This window comes from Lacerta agilis, chromosome 3 (assembly GCF_009819535.1).
Source record: "Lacerta agilis isolate rLacAgi1 chromosome 3, rLacAgi1.pri, whole genome shotgun sequence".
Classification (NCBI taxonomy): Eukaryota; Metazoa; Chordata; class Lepidosauria; order Squamata; family Lacertidae; genus Lacerta; species Lacerta agilis.
In genome coordinates, this window is record NC_046314.1 from 63538183 (window position 1) to 63554685 (window position 16503).

Here is a 16503-nt window from a genome sequence, read left to right on the forward strand (position 1 = left end):
TAGGGTTATGTGTGAATGTGCTCCTAGCTTGATTTTCTCTAGACAAACAATGAGCTGTATAACTAAGGTTTGGAGTGAGACAAACCACAAGCTGAGATTCACATGTAACACTAAGCCAAACCATGGCTTAGCTCCCAGTAGCATAGCAACAGCAGGACCCAAGAAGGAGTGAAGTGCCCTAACTGTGCACAAGTACACTTGTTCATGTATATTTAGCAATGGTTTGGCTTAGCATTTTGTGAATGAGGCCAATGACTTTGAGCTGGGGTGTGGAAGTATACAACATAGCACCATGTCACAGGGTAAGCAATTGGCTGGGTGGGGAGCTCAACATGTGGATGTGGTCTTCAGTATTTATTAAGGTCAAAAACTAATGTTTTCCCTCTTTTCTGTTTAGTCCACTCATCAGTGACTTTGATGTGTTTAAAGAAGAAAAGATACACAATTTCTTTGAATCTCAACAAGCTATAATTCTAATAAGTACTTATCTGCAAGATATATTGAAAAACGTGGAGAAGCTAGATGAAAATTTATTGAAAAAGGAATTTTTAAAATTGCTTCAGGTAAAATTAGTAATACTGTTTATTTAATGTTGCACATATTCTCTAATTTTTAAGTTTCTTGTTTCAAAGATGGCCTAATGTAAAACATCAGACGTATCACATTTCTGATAAGAAATGTTGAAAAACTATTCCATGCCAGCAGAATAATTTTAAGAAAGTTAAGATCCTTCAACAACTCATATACTGTTCTCTGCAATATTGTTTTAAACGGTGAGTAAAATTCTCATATCATTAGCTGCACTTCTAATACTGGGGCACAGAAACGAGCACATAATTCTTTTTCATGCACGTAATCTATTTCACAGCTCTGAAATGGATGTTTTTGAGATGTTAATTTCTCTGAAATTTATTTTATGCTATACCCATGGCTTCCCCTGATTATCTTTCACAAAATAGCATTTACATTCCTTCTGTTTTTCTTCTCACATTTATATTCTGTTGTCACTTATTCCTCATTGGAACCTGATTTTCGTGTCCTGACAAAGTTATTGATGTGATGCTCCATTTGTTGAAAACTAATAAACATTACTTAAACGTGAGACTAAAGTATCATTGATGTAGTTTCTGCTTTTGAATTTGGAAACTTGGGAGTTAGCTGTGCTCCACAATTCACAAGATGATTTGCTGCCCTGGGGAAGGGCAGAATATAAATTGAATAAATAATAAAATATTTTTTCACATAAATCAGCATTCTGCTCAAAATAAGGGATATATGTACTTGGAAGGAGGCTTCAGTGTCCATATCCCTATCCTTAACCCTATCATGATAGGGAATAGCTTATGTAAATGGGTGCTGTGTGCATGGTTCCCCAGCTTAATCCAACAAAGGTAGCTATATTTTAAAAATAAGATTGTTTCAGTCCCTCTTCTCTGCTAAACAGCTGACTACTGGGAATCCAGCTTTTTCAAGTATGCCGTTAAATCCGAATCTAAATATATGTGATAGATAGTGCAACAAGGCATTACTCGGCTCACAGGGATTGTGTACTTTTTCTTCTTCTTTTAGGTTTCACTGTGGGGCAATAGGTGTGACCTTTCACTGTCAGCCGGTGCAGATAGTTCTCAGAAGTCTGACCCATTACAGTCTGTGGAAGAGTTAAAACCTTTTATCTTGGTGGATCACATGGAAAAGCTTTGGTCACTGCTTATAAACAAAAAGAACATGAATATGCAGACTACTAGACTTGATATAGTCCTGGATAATGCTGGTTTTGAACTTACTGCTGACCTTATACTGGCTGACTTCTTATTATCCTCCAAATTAGCTACTGAAATTCATTTCCATGGGAAAAGCATCCCATGGTATGTGTCAGATACTACAAAGCGTGACCTGAATTGGACAATTAAGCAAATGCAGTCAGCTAATCACAAAGGGATGTCCAGGTGTGGTGTCTGCTGGGAGGGCTATTTGAAAAGTGGTGTTTGGATTTATCATGATCACTTGTTCTGGACATCACCACATGAATATTGTAGGATGGCTCACGTGGCTCCTGATTTGTACAGTGAATTGCAGAAGTCAAATTTAATTATTTTTAAAGGTGATTTGAACTACAGAAAGTTGATAGCTGATCGGAAGTGGGAATTCACAGTGCCATTCCATCAAGCCTTGAACAATTTTCACCCTGCCCCCCTGTGTAGCTTAAGAACGCTAAAATGTGATATCCAGGTTGGGCTGAAACCTGGGCAAGGTGAACAGCTTACTAAAACTGAACCAGAATGGATGATCATTGGGAAATATGGAATAGTTCAGTTTGATGCTGCTTCATGATTGATGTGCAAAGCTTAAAGGACAGTGCTGTGCTAAATGCTTTTGTTGGTCAAGGTTGAAAGACCGCTGGCTTTCAATATGCATGTTCTCTTCTACGGGTCTTACTGCTATTTTTAAGGTGGTGTGCAATTGTGACATTTTAAAAACCCTTTCCTGGTATTCATGGTCTTAAAAATTGAAAACTTCATTATTCTTAGATATTTGTAAGTAAAGAATGCTTGACAGGAAACACTGAGTGAGAGCAGCTTTAGTACCTGCAGTGTGTCTGACCTCTGTTCTAACATTAACGACAAAATATTGCACTTTGATTTGCTAATAGTTTTTGCTTTTCTGTAGCTCTAGTCTTACTTTAAAGCTGCCTGAACTTCTCTGGTCAAGATTAGCTTAAATAAATAAATGGATTCAAATGGATTCAATGGATAGACTTGAATTCTTTCTCCATAGTTGGTGGTAGTTTAAATAAGTAGCCTGGCATATAAGGAACACCTTTTTCACTTGCTAGCTCCGCTAGGCTTTATGTAGCACTGTGGGTTAACTACAACTAGAGATGGAAGGCTTTGCCCTGACATGATAATTGGCAATTGAGTGAGACCACATTCCCATTTTTTCCTCCCTGCTTACGCTCAGGGGCCTTGAGGTAGGGGAGGTAGTAATTTCATTAATTGAGGAGGAGGAGATCTAACAATGGATGAGTGTTGCAGCAGATAGGAGAGGACAATGTGATGAGGAAAGGGCCTTCCCTACCCTGCTTAAGCATTTGGGAGGCAGTTAAATTATTTAGTTGGAGAACAAATGTCACTGGGTTGGATGGCACCTTGTACGCTCTATTTTCCTTTGGACCGCATCAGCGAGGCCAACAATGGGGGGGGGGCACACACCTTCGTACACACTGTTCAGGTCTGTGCTCTGATGAGGTCACTTCGGTGCTGCTAAGAATAAGTGTGGTTTTTGTCTATTTGGTTAGGCAGTCCCATGAAATCACAACAGTGAATTCCCAAGAGAAGTACACACACTATTCTGCATTTTAAAGAAAGAGACTTGTGAAACATAGTTTATAGTATAATATGCTTTGTTGTTGTTCAGTCGTTCAGTCGTGTCCGACTCTTCGTGACCCCATGGACCAGAGCACGCCAGGCACCCCTATCCCCCACTGCCTCCCGCAGTTTGGCCAAACTCATGCCAGTCGCTTCAAGAACACTGTGCAACCATCTCATCCTCTGTCGTCCCCTTCTCCTTGTGCCCTCCATCTTCTCCTTGTGCCCTCCATCTTTCCCAACATCAGGGTCTTTTCCAGGGAGTCTTCTCTTCTCATGAGGTGGCCAAAGTATTGGAGTATTGGAGCCTCAACTTCAGGATCTGCCCTTCCAGTGGGCACTCGGGGCTGATTTCTTTAAGGATGGATATGTTTGATCTTTTTGCAGTCCATGGGACTCTCAAGAGTCTCCTCCAGCACCATAATTCAAAATGCTTAATTATTATAAATAAAGCTAGTACTATTGGGTAGATGGGTTTATGATGCAACAAGGTAGTCAGGTGCAGTCATCTTACACAATTCTAAATATATTCTGGCTTTTCAATTGTACTTTCAGTTGTTGAAACAGTTTCACAATCCCAATAAGCTCTTGTTTTTCCAACACCAGCATCTATCAACAGACCTCAAAGTCATGGTGCAAGGATAGTCAAGCAGCTTTATCTTTTAAGTGTAGAATCAAAATGGATTTTCAAATTCCCTGTAGTACACCCACATTGATGCTAAAATTGTTGTGCTGGCAGTACTTTCTTTAGTTGGAGTCCATTAGGATGCATACAATACAAAATTACACGAGCACCTAAGTTGGGCTGTCACCTCTGTGGCAAGATCTATTTTCTATTCCTGTAATTATTAAGAATCAGCTAATATTGCCACCTGGTTCTCCAATAACAATCCCAGGTCCAAGGGTCTTCCTTCGCCCTTAAAGAGTATGCACCCAAGACCAGTATTTCCTCATTTGTACAGTCTGTCCCTCTTCCTCCACATTTGTCTTGCCTAGATTTATCTTACGCTTTAAGTCTACTGCAGAGCCCAGACTCTTGCTCAGGAATACTGACTACATGTGATAATCTCAACTGAGACATTAATGATAAGCAACTCCCCGTCCGTGGTTGTGCTTAAGCCCGTTTTGCCCCCTTCCAGCACCGAAAACAACATGTGCGTTGGGGGTCATGCATCAATTGGAGGTGTGCAAAATGGTAGCTGCCTGTATAATGTAATTTAGAAGTGTCTCACTCCATTGGCTCTGCTGTGACCAGCTCCAGCTCCATCCTCTCCCTCAACTGTCCCCTTAGTGTAGCCATTCCACCAAACTGTCTCAGTGGGTGAGCTGGGAGGCAGAAGGCTCCTTCCATCATCAGCTTTGCTGAAAGCCCAGCTCTATAAGGCACCTCCTACCCATCAACTGTGCCAGCTGGTCATTATAAGAACTGTTCTAAGAATTGGTGCCTGAGTTTAATTTTTTCCTCCTCCCTCCCTGTCCCTTCTCCCTTGCGTGTCCCGTTTTGTAAGTCTGTGGATATAGAATATACACAAGAATCCTAACTACCTTCTGCAGCTTACTTTTTAGGAATAGCTCTAACCTACAGTCGCAACTCCTCCTCCCCGCCCACTTTTCGTCTCTTCCCTCCGCAGCCGCAAGTTCGGCTACTCAGCGCCAACGATCCGAGGCGGAAGCCAGCTGCGCCCGGTCCTACTGAGGGCGGAAGAGGACAAAAGAAGGTCTCGCAGGAGAACCGCCGCACTCCTGGGACAGGCGCTTTAATCGGAGCCGTCTCCATGCGCGCGCATCTCGAATAGCCACTCAGAACGAGACCGTGGGTCTTTTTTTCTTTTTCCCGAGGGCGGAGGGAGGAGGAGGATCCTCCGCTTCTCTGTATCAACCCCGCCCGCCCCTCATCTTCTCTGCTGCTTCGCTGTGCTCCCTCCTTCCTAAGGCTGCTGCGCGAGGGAACGCAGCCGCCGACCAATGAGAACAGGCGTTGCTTGGAAAAGCGCGTAGCTGCGCCGGGTGGCGTGCTGGGAAGCAAAATGGCGGCGCCAGCGGAAACTTTGCCGCCTCAGCTCGCGGGCAAGTTGAAGGGGTGCGTCCCGCCGCCGCCGCTTCGTCGGGGCTCTGCGAAATGGAGCTGGGTGGCTAGGAAAGGGAGCTTGTGCCCAGGGTCTGTCTTCCGCTCTTACCAAGACCCTGAGCTCCTTTGCCACTTTTGCTTTGGGCACAAGGCTGGTGTCCAAAGTCTCCTTTTTCGCGCAAGACTTTATTAAGATTTTATCTTAAATCAATTTTCCATGCTCATTGACTAGCAAGAGCATCGTAAGCATTTTCTCTCATGGCGTAAATCCCATTGTGTTCAACAGGACTTTTATTATTATATTCCCCCCACCCCCGACCACGATTGAAAGCGGCTTGCACAAATTACAAGGCGGATGAAATATGAAAAGCTAAAAACTTGAAAAAATGATCTTTAAAAACATAAAGTGTAAGGGAATTAAAACAATAGAAAAACGAATCGTATTAGAATACAGATAATAAAAACAACTTCGAATATAAGAGTTGGAAGGAGCATGGAGTGACAGTTGGGAAATGACAGTTGGACGAAGGGAATGAACGGCTCTTCCATACAGCAGTGTGCTGTGGTCTCTGTGCTCCTTACCTGAATCCTCACAGCTACATCAAAATGTACCATGGTATTTCCCTATTTAACGTGAATTTATGGTTTTTGTGGAAAATCCATTAGTTTTTATCATTCTCCAGAAACTGCTATGGGGAAGTGTCCAATAACAGTTTAGGACACTAATAGTTCTAATCCTAACCTGATGACTGGTAGGGTAGCCAAGAGTAGGTAAAGCTAATGACAGGGGGGACCAACTAATCCTATTTTTGTACCCAATCTCCTCACTTCCAAACTCCACAAAGGAAGCACTGAGGCTAAGGAAGAGGAAACAACCAGGTCCGCCCCCTAGGCTGGTTATGTTAGAAGGCAGAAGCCAAGACAAGTTGATAGGACAGTGCTCTATTTTCCATAACAGGCCAACCAACCCTACTGTGATGTGTGTTTAGGACTGTAGCCTGGGGATACAGTGTTCTGAAGCATACTATCTATGCAGTTAATGTTTCTTTATAACAATTTTTTGTTGTACGTTTTAATTTACGCTGTGAGCCACTTTGGGTCCTACATAGGGAGAAAGTTGTGATATTAAAAAATATTTAAATCCTAAGAAAAGGATACATTGCAATATAAACACATTTAGATATTATATAGAAACAATATTTTGTTCTTCATAGATCCTTTGCATACAATACAATTAAAGACAAGCTGCCAGTAATCCTGAATAGAGTTATCAATAATCTGGAGCAACATAAAAATGAATTCTTTGAAGAACATGGTGAAGTAAGAAATCGGTATATTTGACCTTTTCTCTCTTGATATTTTATTGGAAATCTTAGGTCTACCCGTACCTTTTGGGAATTGTTTCAAATGCCTAGAGAACATCAGCTTTCATGTGAACATGTGCAGAGCCATGCTAGATCAGACCAGAGATCTGTCTTATCCACATTATGCTCCTCCAGTGGCAAACTAGATACAATGAAGGGAATAGACATCTTCCACTGTCTTTCACTATCAACTGGCTTGCAGTAGCATAGCTGCTTCTGAACATGGAGGTTCTCTGTAGCCATTGTTACTATTGGATAGTGATAAGACTTTTCCTCCCCATGAATTTGCCATTCCCATTCAAGCCATTTAACTTGTGGCAGTCATATATTGTGCACAGTGATATCAATAAAATATGCTTTGTGTGAACAAGCATTTTCTTTTGTCCTGAATCTGCTGCCAGTTATTTTCATTGGCTTTAAGTTTTTAACTTTGAGACCATGCTGGGGGTTCCAGTCACAAAATGGCTACCATGGGAGGTGTAATATAGCAACATGACTGCTATGGGAGTGGCCATGGCATAACACAAAATTAAGGATACAATCAGTGAAAATTTTCCCAGGACTGCATGCCTAATCTGTTGGGGGGGGGGGGGGAAGTAGGAAAAGGAAAAGGACATTTAAGGGGAGGTAGAAACAGTGTCACAGCTCTGACTTGACTTCATGCATCAGCTAAAAACACCTGACAGGCAGAAGCAGCCAGATTTCCTCATTTCACAGAAATTGCTTAGAAGCGTATCTATACATTTTCCTTTATAACTTACCATGTCTAGGGGCACCAGTTAAAGTCTTTCAGGCACCACCATGCCCCGTGGGCACAGGGTTGGCAACCCCGGTCTTAGAAATTTGTTTCTAACGCTAAACCACATTTACTTGATTAACATCCAGTATCACAGACAGGTTAGTAATGCCAATGTTCATTCAGCTTAATTCAAATACTATGTCGTTTGTCATGTTCCCTGCTCTGAGAGCTATACCCTCTGGATTTGCACTTTTGATAGGAACACCTGAGAAAATGGCTTTTTATAGCTGTTCTGGTGCTTAAAGCACTTTGTGTATCAAATAAGATTTGTTTTTTTGTGGGGGGAAAGTAAGTTTTATCAACACACACATTTGATTGAAAATTTTTATTTCCTATTTTATTTTAGAAAGGTATTGAAGCACAGAGGAAAGTTATAGTCCTTCTGACCAAGTTACGAGATGAGCTGCAGGCAGACAAGCCACTGACTGCCTTGAATGATAGCCTCCCTGACACCACTCTGTGGAACCAGTGCTTAGAATATCATCAAAAATTATCAGATGGACCACCAAGCTGGTTTCAGTCTCCTTGGCTATATACAGAGTGTTATATGTATCGTAGAATTCATGAGGCACTTGCTCAGAAGTAAGTACATAGGCTTATATATCGGATAGTAAACAGTGGCGAGCATAACACATCCATAAAACAACATAAAAATAGTTTGCCAGCAGCTGGACAGTGATATGCAAGAACATACAGTTGAGCTACTGTATAGCAGAAAGGTCCTGTGTCATCAAGAGTCTAACATAGGCAGCTGAAACAAAGTACCAATGGTGCTTGCTTAATAGTGATAGGCAAGGAGTTCCACAACCTAGGTGCAATCATGTTTAAATGCCTTCTCTCTTGTAGAAGCAACACAAACATGGAACCCTTAACTGCATCTCCAACTTAAAATATTAGGTATATGGGGAAAGGTGGTCCCTCAAGTCAGCTGATTCTAAGCTCTTTAGGTCTGTTTAGGTAAAACTGAATTTGGCCTGGTAGGCTATAGTCAGCCAAGAAAGGTTTTTAAATGGGCTTTCCATCAGCAGCACACAACTCTTATCAAGTGGAGAGTGACACATTCACCCCAGTGTGGTTCCCCTTCATCACATAGCACAACAAGACAACGACATATCTTATCCACAAGCAGCATACGAAATATTTTGACTAACCTGACCCAACAACCCTCCTCACACTCACAAACAACCAAACGCAACCAACTAGGCTCTGAAACCTCTCTCGCAATGCCAATAAAAATTAAATTACAAATAAAAGCCCTACCCATATGATGCTGATATGATACCATACACAAACACTGCAATAGAACAAAATAACGTTATCGTTCCACCTCTCCCCTCTCTTTCTCCCCAACCGCATTTCTAGAATGACAGTGTCTCATAGACAATGTAAATGAACTGTGAAAAAGGCTCTATAAATCAGAAATGGAGATGTTATATGTACTTTCCTCCATTTATTTGTTTGTTTTGTAACACAAGAAAATCTCCAATAAAAACTAATTTTTTAAAAAAAGAGGAAGTGACCACACTACTCCCTTTTTGAGGACACCGGGGACCCTTTACAGAGAACTGTGAGCTACATTCTGAACCCATCCAGTCATAAGAGAGCTTGGGCACACTGCTGCAAGTGTTGTGTCTGTGAGTGTAGCGGGGGGGGGGGCAGCTCTCCACCCCCCCAGCAAGTAAATCAATAAAAAATTCTTAACTGAGGTTCTGTCCTCCCTAACATGAAGCCTGCCCCCCTCCCTATAAATTCTGGCTACACCCATGACTGTGTCCACATCTTCAGGCCCCATCAGCTGACACTGATTCCACAGCACCATACTAGACATGACATACAGTCTCAGCAGAGACTGCAACAGCTATGGAAGACAGTTTTTGGCACTCAGTGATGTCAAAAACTAATGTATTATTATGTTTCTATCCCTTCTGTTTAGTCCACTCATCAGTGACTATGATGTATTTAAAAAAGAAAAGGATCGTGGTTTCTTTGAATCTCAGGAAGCTATTATTGTTTTAAGCACCTACCTACAAGAGCTGTTGAAAAACATAAAGGGCCTAGATGAAAAATCCCTGAAGGAGGAATTTTTGAAGCTGCTACAGGTAAAATTGGTAGTACTTTTTGTTTAAATAATTTATCTGCTGCACGTATTCTGTAATGTTAAAATCCAGTTTAAATTTTTAGTTTCCAATATGACCTAATGGAAACCATTAGTGATAATATGTTCAGAAACTATTCAGGCCATCAGAATCATTTTAAGTGAGTTCATATCTTATAAACCTCCAACTCATCATACACTGTTCTCTGCAGTATTATTGAAAATAGTGACTACTAAGGCCTAGAAACAAGCATGCCAAATGACCTGGAATAATACATGGCGCCCCAAATCTGTTCCATGCCCATAGTGAATTTAACAACTAAGGCAGAAATATTTTTATGGAGTGTTTCGGGCATTTATTCTCAGTCATACACATACCTTCCCATGATGATTCTTCAGAAAACAGTATATCAGTTATTATCGTTGGCATACTTTTTGTTTTTGTAGTTTGCCAAACTATTAATTCACAGGTATTGATCTCTCCATTGCCAAAACCTGATTATGGCATGCTGCCAAAAATTTTGCTACAGCTTTTACCATGAGAAAGAAGGTTCAGAAAGTTTCTACAAATTTAAGGGCCTCTCCAAAATTATATAGGGCTATAGGAGGGCAATATATTGGCCATGTTTGATGGGGATAATGGAAGTTAGAAGTCCAATATTGGGAGGGCCACAGGTTCCCCGTCCCTTCTTAGCTAAATCAGGAGTCTGCTTTATACTGAGAGATTAATCATATAACCCAACTGCAGAAAACTGCTAACCCCTGGCTTCTAAATGCATAAGCAGAAACTATTAATTATACTTTGGTCTCAACTTTTCTGTAACATCACTTGTTAGGATTCAATAAAAACTTTGGTTTTTATTGGTTTAGTTATGTTCTTTCAGTAACAGGTGTTTCATGCATAACACATTAGAAGGAGGGAGGGAGGGAGGGAGGGAAGGAGAACTGAAGGGTTACATTGGCCCCCTGAGCCTGAGGTTCCCTGGCTTAGTGGATTGGAACTTGACAGAACAGTCTTATGGAAGTAAGTGTCTCTTGGCAGAGAAACGGCTACTTCCTAAGCCTGTTCAAGGTCAAAAGAAGTGGATTAATTCTCATTTTTCGTACATTTCTTAATAATTTTATTATATTATATTGCCTTTTGGGAATTAACGCACTGCCTTTTCACATTTCTAACCCAATTGGTTTCAATGGGAGTAAAAAGAAATACTCCAACTCTGACCTACTTTCTCTTGTTACAACAAGCAGACCTCTTAGTAGCCCCTCAGCTGTAGTCCTCAAAGTTGCACTTGGTGTATAGTAGAGCAAGGATCACTTGGCATACAGATTAAGGTGTACTTTTTCCTTCTTTAGGTTTCTCTGTGGGGTAATAAGTGTGACCTGTCAATGTCAGCTGGGGCAGACAATTCTCAGAAGTCTGACCCATTACTGTCTGTGGAAGAGTTAAAACCTTTTATCTTGGTGGATCACATGGAAAAGCTTTGGTCACTGCTTATAAACAAAAAGAACATGAATAAGCAGACTACTAGACTTGACATAGTTCTGGATAATGCTGGTTTTGAACTTACTGCTGACCTTATACTGGCTGACTTCTTGTTATCCTCCAAATTAGCTACTGAAATTCATTTCCATGGGAAAAGCATTCCATGGTATGTGTCAGATACTACAAAGCGTGACCTGAATTGGACAATTAAGCAAATGCAGTCAGCTAATCACAAGGGGATGTCCAGGTGTGGTGTCTGCTGGGAGGGCTATTTGAAAAGTGGTGTTTGGATTTATCATGATCACTTGTTCTGGACATCACCACATGAATATTGTAGGATGGCTCACGTGGCTCCTGATTTGTACAGTGAATTGCAGAAGTCAAATTAATTGTTTTTAAAGGTGATTTGAACTACAGAAAGTTGATAGCTGATCGGAAGTGGGAATTCACAGTGCCATTCCATCAAGCCTTGAACAATTTTCACCCTGCCCCCCTCTGTAGCTTAAGAACGCTAAAATGTGATATCCAGGTTGGGCTGAAACCTGGGCAAGGTGAACAGCTTACTAAAACTGAACCAGAATGGATGATCATTGGGAAATATGGAATAGTTCAATTTGATGCTGCTTCATGATTGGCTTGTATAAGCATAGCACTGTTCATGAATACTGTTTATGATGTTTAAGATTGGAAGGTTACTGGTGTTCAATATTCATGTTCTTTATTTTCTTCTACAGATCTTAGATTTTTAAAGTTGTGTGCAGTTGTGAAAGTTTACAAACCTTTTCTGTTATTCTCAAAGTATCAGAACCATCTTAAAGGCTATCTTTCTCTATTCTTAAAATATTTCTGGATAGAGTCAAGAAGTGAGTGTTTTAATGGTTTGCCTGCATCTGCCTCTTAGACTGTTTAGCTATTACAGTGCAGCACTTTCCTTTTGTTGTCTGTTACATTTACAATTCTTCAGCAGACATTTTTATAGCTTCTTTGGACAAAATTTAATAAAATAACACATGTAAATAAGCATCTCAATAATTTATTCAGTATAACAGCTATATGCATTGGTCAACAGTAGCTTAAAGCAGGAATGAGGAATCTGTGGCCCTTCCTGTTGTTCTTGAGACTCCAACTCTTACCAACCCCAGCGAGTTTGGGCAATGTTAAGGATTGATTGAAGTTAGACAACCACAGCTTCCCCATCCGTGGATTAAAGAAACAGGAGAGGGAGTGTTCTGGATGATAATTAGGATGCATTCAAATCCAATTTCAGGCCCATGTTTGGGATGGAAACAATGTCTATTTAAGGCAACTCTCAAAATCACAATAGCTATTTCCCAACAGATATATATACCTGAGTCTTTACCTTAAACTAGAAGATGTTCGTGAAACAAAGTTCAGTTTCTAATAACCTTTATAGGAAGCTACATTACACTGAGTCAGACCATTGGTCCATCTAACTCAATACTGCCTACAGTGACTGGCAGCTGCTGTTCAGATAGGGGCTGTCTCCCAGCCCTACCAAAGTTGCCAGAGATTGAACCTGGGACCTTCTGCCATGCAAAACAGATACTTTACCACTGAGCTACAGCTGTGTCTCGATTTCTCTGATACAATGTTACCAATATGCCTCTTTTTGTAGCCAACACAGTGTTCCACAGATGATTTGGACTACAGCTCCCATCAGCCCCAGTCATCATTGCTAATGGTCAAGGATAACCCATGTTTTCTATGTGTAGAAACCCTTATCCCCACTTTTCAACATGATGGAATGATAAATCATTAACTCACATGCACAGTCCAAAATGGTACTGTCCAGGCATAGGTTCACCAGCTCTTGTATGGCTTGTGAGAACTAGGTCTATTGTACTGTGGCAAATAATGATCTTTTGAGACAATCTACAAACCCTCTTCTCCATATAGCATCATCAATTTGCATAGTACGTAATATCACCTCTAATCACATTTTGCATAATATTTAAGCCTCCAGGGACTCTGTGTGCCTCTCCACATCTGTTATTGATTGAGGGTATTTATATTCAACGTTAGTATCCACCCAAAGTGTTCCACAGATGATTTGGTCATATCTTCCCCTTCCTAATTCTCTGGTAGGCCGATTCAAAAATGTTTACATCTATTTCTTTCTGGTTGTTCCTCAAGCTATAGGGCAAGAATCTGTGGCCATATGCAGTTATTGTATTTCAGATTGATTAGTGGTGGCAAAAATCACTGCTTCATTTGCAGTTTGAGAGATATCTTTTATTTGATTAGAAAGGTTTTCAAATTTCTTGCAAGTGGTGCCAACGGAGTGGTCCAGTCACATATTAGGGCTTGGCAAATTCTGTCAGTATAGGAATCCAAGTCTCTATTGACCTCCATAACTGCTGCCATTTTCCTACCTTTCTGTGGGCAAGTGTTGCCTTTAGACTTATCAGTATCTGAGGCCTTGTCTGAGCACTCAGATATTGAGCCTTCAATTTGCTTTTATTTATTTTTAGATCTAAACATGTGTAGATCCTCAAAATCCTTGAATCATTACCATTCCTGGTGTGTAAAAAATTTTCTATTCCAAAGCCTATGGTTGCCTTTCAATTAGATTTTTGTCCCATCATATTCAAAGACATAAAATTATGCCACCATTTAGCGTTGGAGCTAGCCACACACCCATTGTATTTGTTGTTCTCACTGTGGCAATAAATTTATGCATTATCCATCAAATTCCATCACTACTTTATAGGGACAACACACGATCAAACTAGATGAGATACAAAATGCTAATTAGAAACCACACTAGCAGCAAGAGAACATGATTGTCATCAAGATCACAACATGCAGAGGGGAGGTTTAACTTTAACCAATTTTTTCTTAACCACAAGCCTTATGAAAACTAAACTTATTAGCTGAGCTTTTCTCCTAAGTCTAATAGCTCTGTCTGTATCTGTTTTTCATTAGGATTGTGTTGGAATATGAAAATATGGAATCTCTCCTTCCTGCATATTGTGGCCCTGATTAAAATTGTGTATGTGTGTTTGCTATATATTTGTATTTAAAATTGATATTGTTTGCAAGAACATAAACATACGTGAGACCACTTTTTCTTCAGCCCACAGCAGACATCACAGTTTGGGGTACTGAGCATCTGTTGGAGAGCCATATATTCCCTGTACCTGGCAGTTTTTGTACCAGTGTCCCATACACCAGCATCACTAGACTACAGTTAAATCATACCATGATAACAAGAACTTTCAGGTGTTGGTACAGTTTCTTATTATGCCACCAATGTACATGATACTTTACGGAGTATTGTAGACTGAACAAAAGGTCTCTGTTTGCCAAATAATGTGAATTTTGGCATCAAAAGCCATTTTTATTTGTAGACTTGCTGCTCCTCACTATGCATACAAAATACACATAAAGTATATGGTTTCAGTGTATTACATGCATTCATCTGTGCATGAGGTCTCATAGTAGTTTACAGGTTTAAAAATTACTGATGCAGCATGGGATAAATGCATGCAGAAGTGATAACAACACAAAGAATATATACATATTCAGACATGTCAGAAGCCAAGTCACAATTTCTCTGTGTTACTGTAGGTTTTCAAAGATTTAGTCTGAAAATGCAGTGCTTTTCTTAGCTCAAAAGCTTGATTTTCCTGATGATAACATCTCTATTCATGCAGTGTAGTGGTAGTAAAAACATACTAATTACCGGTATATGCTCCCCTCCCTCTTTCTGAAGATCTTCTATAAACAAAATTCTACATATGTTGTGGGTAGAATGCCAGTTTGTAATAAATCTTGGGTACATGGATATTTAGTAGCAAAAAAATAAATAAAAATCTAATCTGTATAACATCCTGTCCAAAGTTCTGGCAATTATCATAGACAAGGCAAAGTGGTCCACAAGAGGAACAAAGGCTTTGTTCCCTCCTTCTCTCTTTTTATTAATAGGAGAGAGAGTTCTCCTTTAGAAAGGAAATTGGCACAGTTTAAAAAGCTGGTTGAAATATATCTAAAGCGGATCATGAAAATCCCACACTCCCACTACTGATAAATAATAAAAAAAGAGTAGTGGACTCTAGTGGAAGCTTGCCCAAGCAGAAAACTTAAATTGCTTTCTAAGTTTCCACAAAAGGATTAAAGGCTTATCTAAGATTTTTACTAAGTGTTCTGGATTTTACAAACCTTTACCAGTAGACTTTTATGGGCTGAAATATGATTTCTGAGGAAGATGACCTAGAAGTCTAATGAAATTTCATAAGCTGGTCTCAGTTCTAATTTGTTAATTGTAACTGGGAATAGAAGCTGAATTCTTTAGCAGTCTGCACTTTAAGATCCCAGTTTTTTGGCGTATTAAGTTAAAGACATGATTTAGGAGGACAAGGTAGGATATCAATCATTAAAATGGTTATTATTTGAAACACTATTTTATGCCATCAGTTCTCCCCTTACCTACTTAGCAAGGTAAAATCATATGGGTGTGTTCCAGCTTAATTTTCAGTTGGATTCAGCAGTTTGTAAAACAGAAGGCAATTCAATTCATCCATCCGAGTCCAGTTCATTTTCTCTTCCTACTCTCTCCAGACCCCACTTCACTAGCAGGAATTCAAACAATGGGTATACCTTCATACCCCCTTTATAAAAGTAGATGAAATGTGAAGGCATGGTAGCCCCTCCAGAATGGATAAAGCCTGCCAATAAATCCAGAAGTTCCATTGCTGATTAAATACCTTAAAGGATCACTCCTAAATAATATAAAGAAAGAACTGTATGAAATTTACAGGAAACAGCATCCCTTCTGGGGACATCATTCCTTCAAATTTCATAAGAATAGCTGCAGTGGCTTTCCTGAAAGGGCAGGGTTTACATTGCGGGGCAGGGCAATCTGAAAATTCCAGGCATAAGGAAAGGTAGAAATGTGCCAGATTTCAGGCAAAGAAATCCAGGATCATTTGTGCTAGGTACTTACAAGCAGGGGTGGGGAATTTTTTTGAGCCCAAGGGCCACGTTCCATTTTGGGCAACCTTCTGGGGGCCACCTGGTAGAGATGGAGGCAAAAGTGGAGCAATTGATGTGATGTGCCATTATAGCAGTCTTCAGATACATGAAGACTTGTTCTCTACTGCTCCAGAAGGCAGAACAAGAACCAATGGTGGAAACTGCAGAAAAGCAGATTTCAGATAAACGTTAGGACAGGGGTAGTTAACCTGTGCCCTCCAGATTGTGTAGGATTCCAATTTCCATCAGATCCAGCCAGCATTTCCAATAGTTGGGAATTGCACTCCAACAACACCTGAAAAGGCCAGCCATCCCTGCAGTAGGATAACTTTCC

The 16503-nt window shown here is 40.3% G+C and overlaps 1 protein-coding gene across 12 annotated transcripts in view; it reads left to right on the top strand.

Annotated features, from left to right (window-relative positions):
• The window catches only part of LOC117043861 (damage-control phosphatase ARMT1-like), a 64902-nt gene that overhangs the window by 5613 nt on the left and 42786 nt on the right, over window positions 1–16503 (top strand). For 4 of the 12 annotated variants that reach the window (XM_033143997.1, XM_033144002.1, XM_033144003.1 and 1 more), the window contains exon 4: window positions 398–563. In XM_033143997.1, coding sequence (XP_032999888.1) covers window positions 398–563 — 166 coding nt within the window. Of the gene's footprint in view, window positions 1–397; window positions 564–1569; window positions 2743–5351; window positions 5446–5961; window positions 6042–6647; window positions 6754–7942; window positions 8179–9529; window positions 9696–16503 lie in introns of those variants that run through there. The other 8 variants (XM_033144005.1, XM_033143999.1, XM_033144001.1 and 5 more) reach the window with 7 other exon arrangements.